The 739-nt window shown below is 41.3% G+C and overlaps 1 protein-coding gene across 1 annotated transcript in view; it reads right to left on the bottom strand.

The window, feature by feature from the left end:
- The window catches only part of LOC108626519 (2-oxoglutarate dehydrogenase, mitochondrial), a 10,075-nt gene that overhangs the window by 2,055 nt on the left and 7,281 nt on the right, over positions 1-739 (bottom strand). Inside the window, exons 9-10 of the mRNA XM_026814893.1 lie at positions 217-682; positions 145-149 (exon numbers count right to left, since the gene is read on the bottom strand). Of these exons, the coding sequence (XP_026670694.1) occupies positions 145-149; positions 217-682 (471 nt within the window). The remainder of the gene's footprint in view (positions 1-144; positions 150-216; positions 683-739) is intronic.

Genomic DNA, 739 nt, shown 5'->3' with positions numbered 1-739 from the left:
TTCGGAATTGACTGTATAGCCAATACATCCTTAAGAGAATCGAATGATTAGAGTAGAACTAAAGATGTCGAAATGCTTGAATCTTCTATTAAAAAAAACCGAATTTCATCCGAGCTATTCGATTCTTTGAAGCCATTCGAATACCTCGACTCTAAATAATTTATTCGAACCGAGTATTACTTGACCTTTGACCTAAGGTTTTTTAATCCGTTTAACAAATAAATGAATTAATTACTCGGCTCGATTTCGCAAGTATTTCGACACGTGCGAATAGAAAATTAATTTTATAAACCAATGGTTTCCGGAAGGGCATCTTGATCTGCCTACGGAGCAGGTGGAAAAAGTTCGCCGGCGTCGTGATATTGCAAATGATCCAATTTATCTCGAACAGTTGCCGCGTCATGATCTGATCCACAGTCTCATTCGCCGGCGCTCCTGGTTCTTTTCCTGGCAAGTGGATCACGTCGTCGTCGCTGAGCTCCAGGAATCGTTCGATCCTCGCGGACGAATGCTCGGACCCTTGACCTTCCATACCGTGTGGTAAAAATAACGCCAACCCTACCTGTCTACCCCATTTCGTTTGCCCGGAGGCTAGGATCGTATCTAAAACCGTCTGAACGTCCCATTCTCTTTCAATATTCAAAAATGCATCAGGTTTTAATTCTGTATTAACACTAGAAAGACTGAAACTTAGTATATACCTATATTGCCCAAAGCAGTAAAAATGACTGCATTGTGA

Source organism: Ceratina calcarata, unplaced genomic scaffold (genome assembly GCF_001652005.2).
Source record: "Ceratina calcarata isolate Rehan_Ccalc_2016 unplaced genomic scaffold, ASM165200v1 scaffold408, whole genome shotgun sequence".
In the NCBI taxonomy this organism is placed as follows: Eukaryota; Metazoa; Arthropoda; class Insecta; order Hymenoptera; family Apidae; genus Ceratina; species Ceratina calcarata.
Note: the sequence above shows the minus strand (reverse complement) of the source record. Positions and strands in the feature narration are given on the sequence as shown.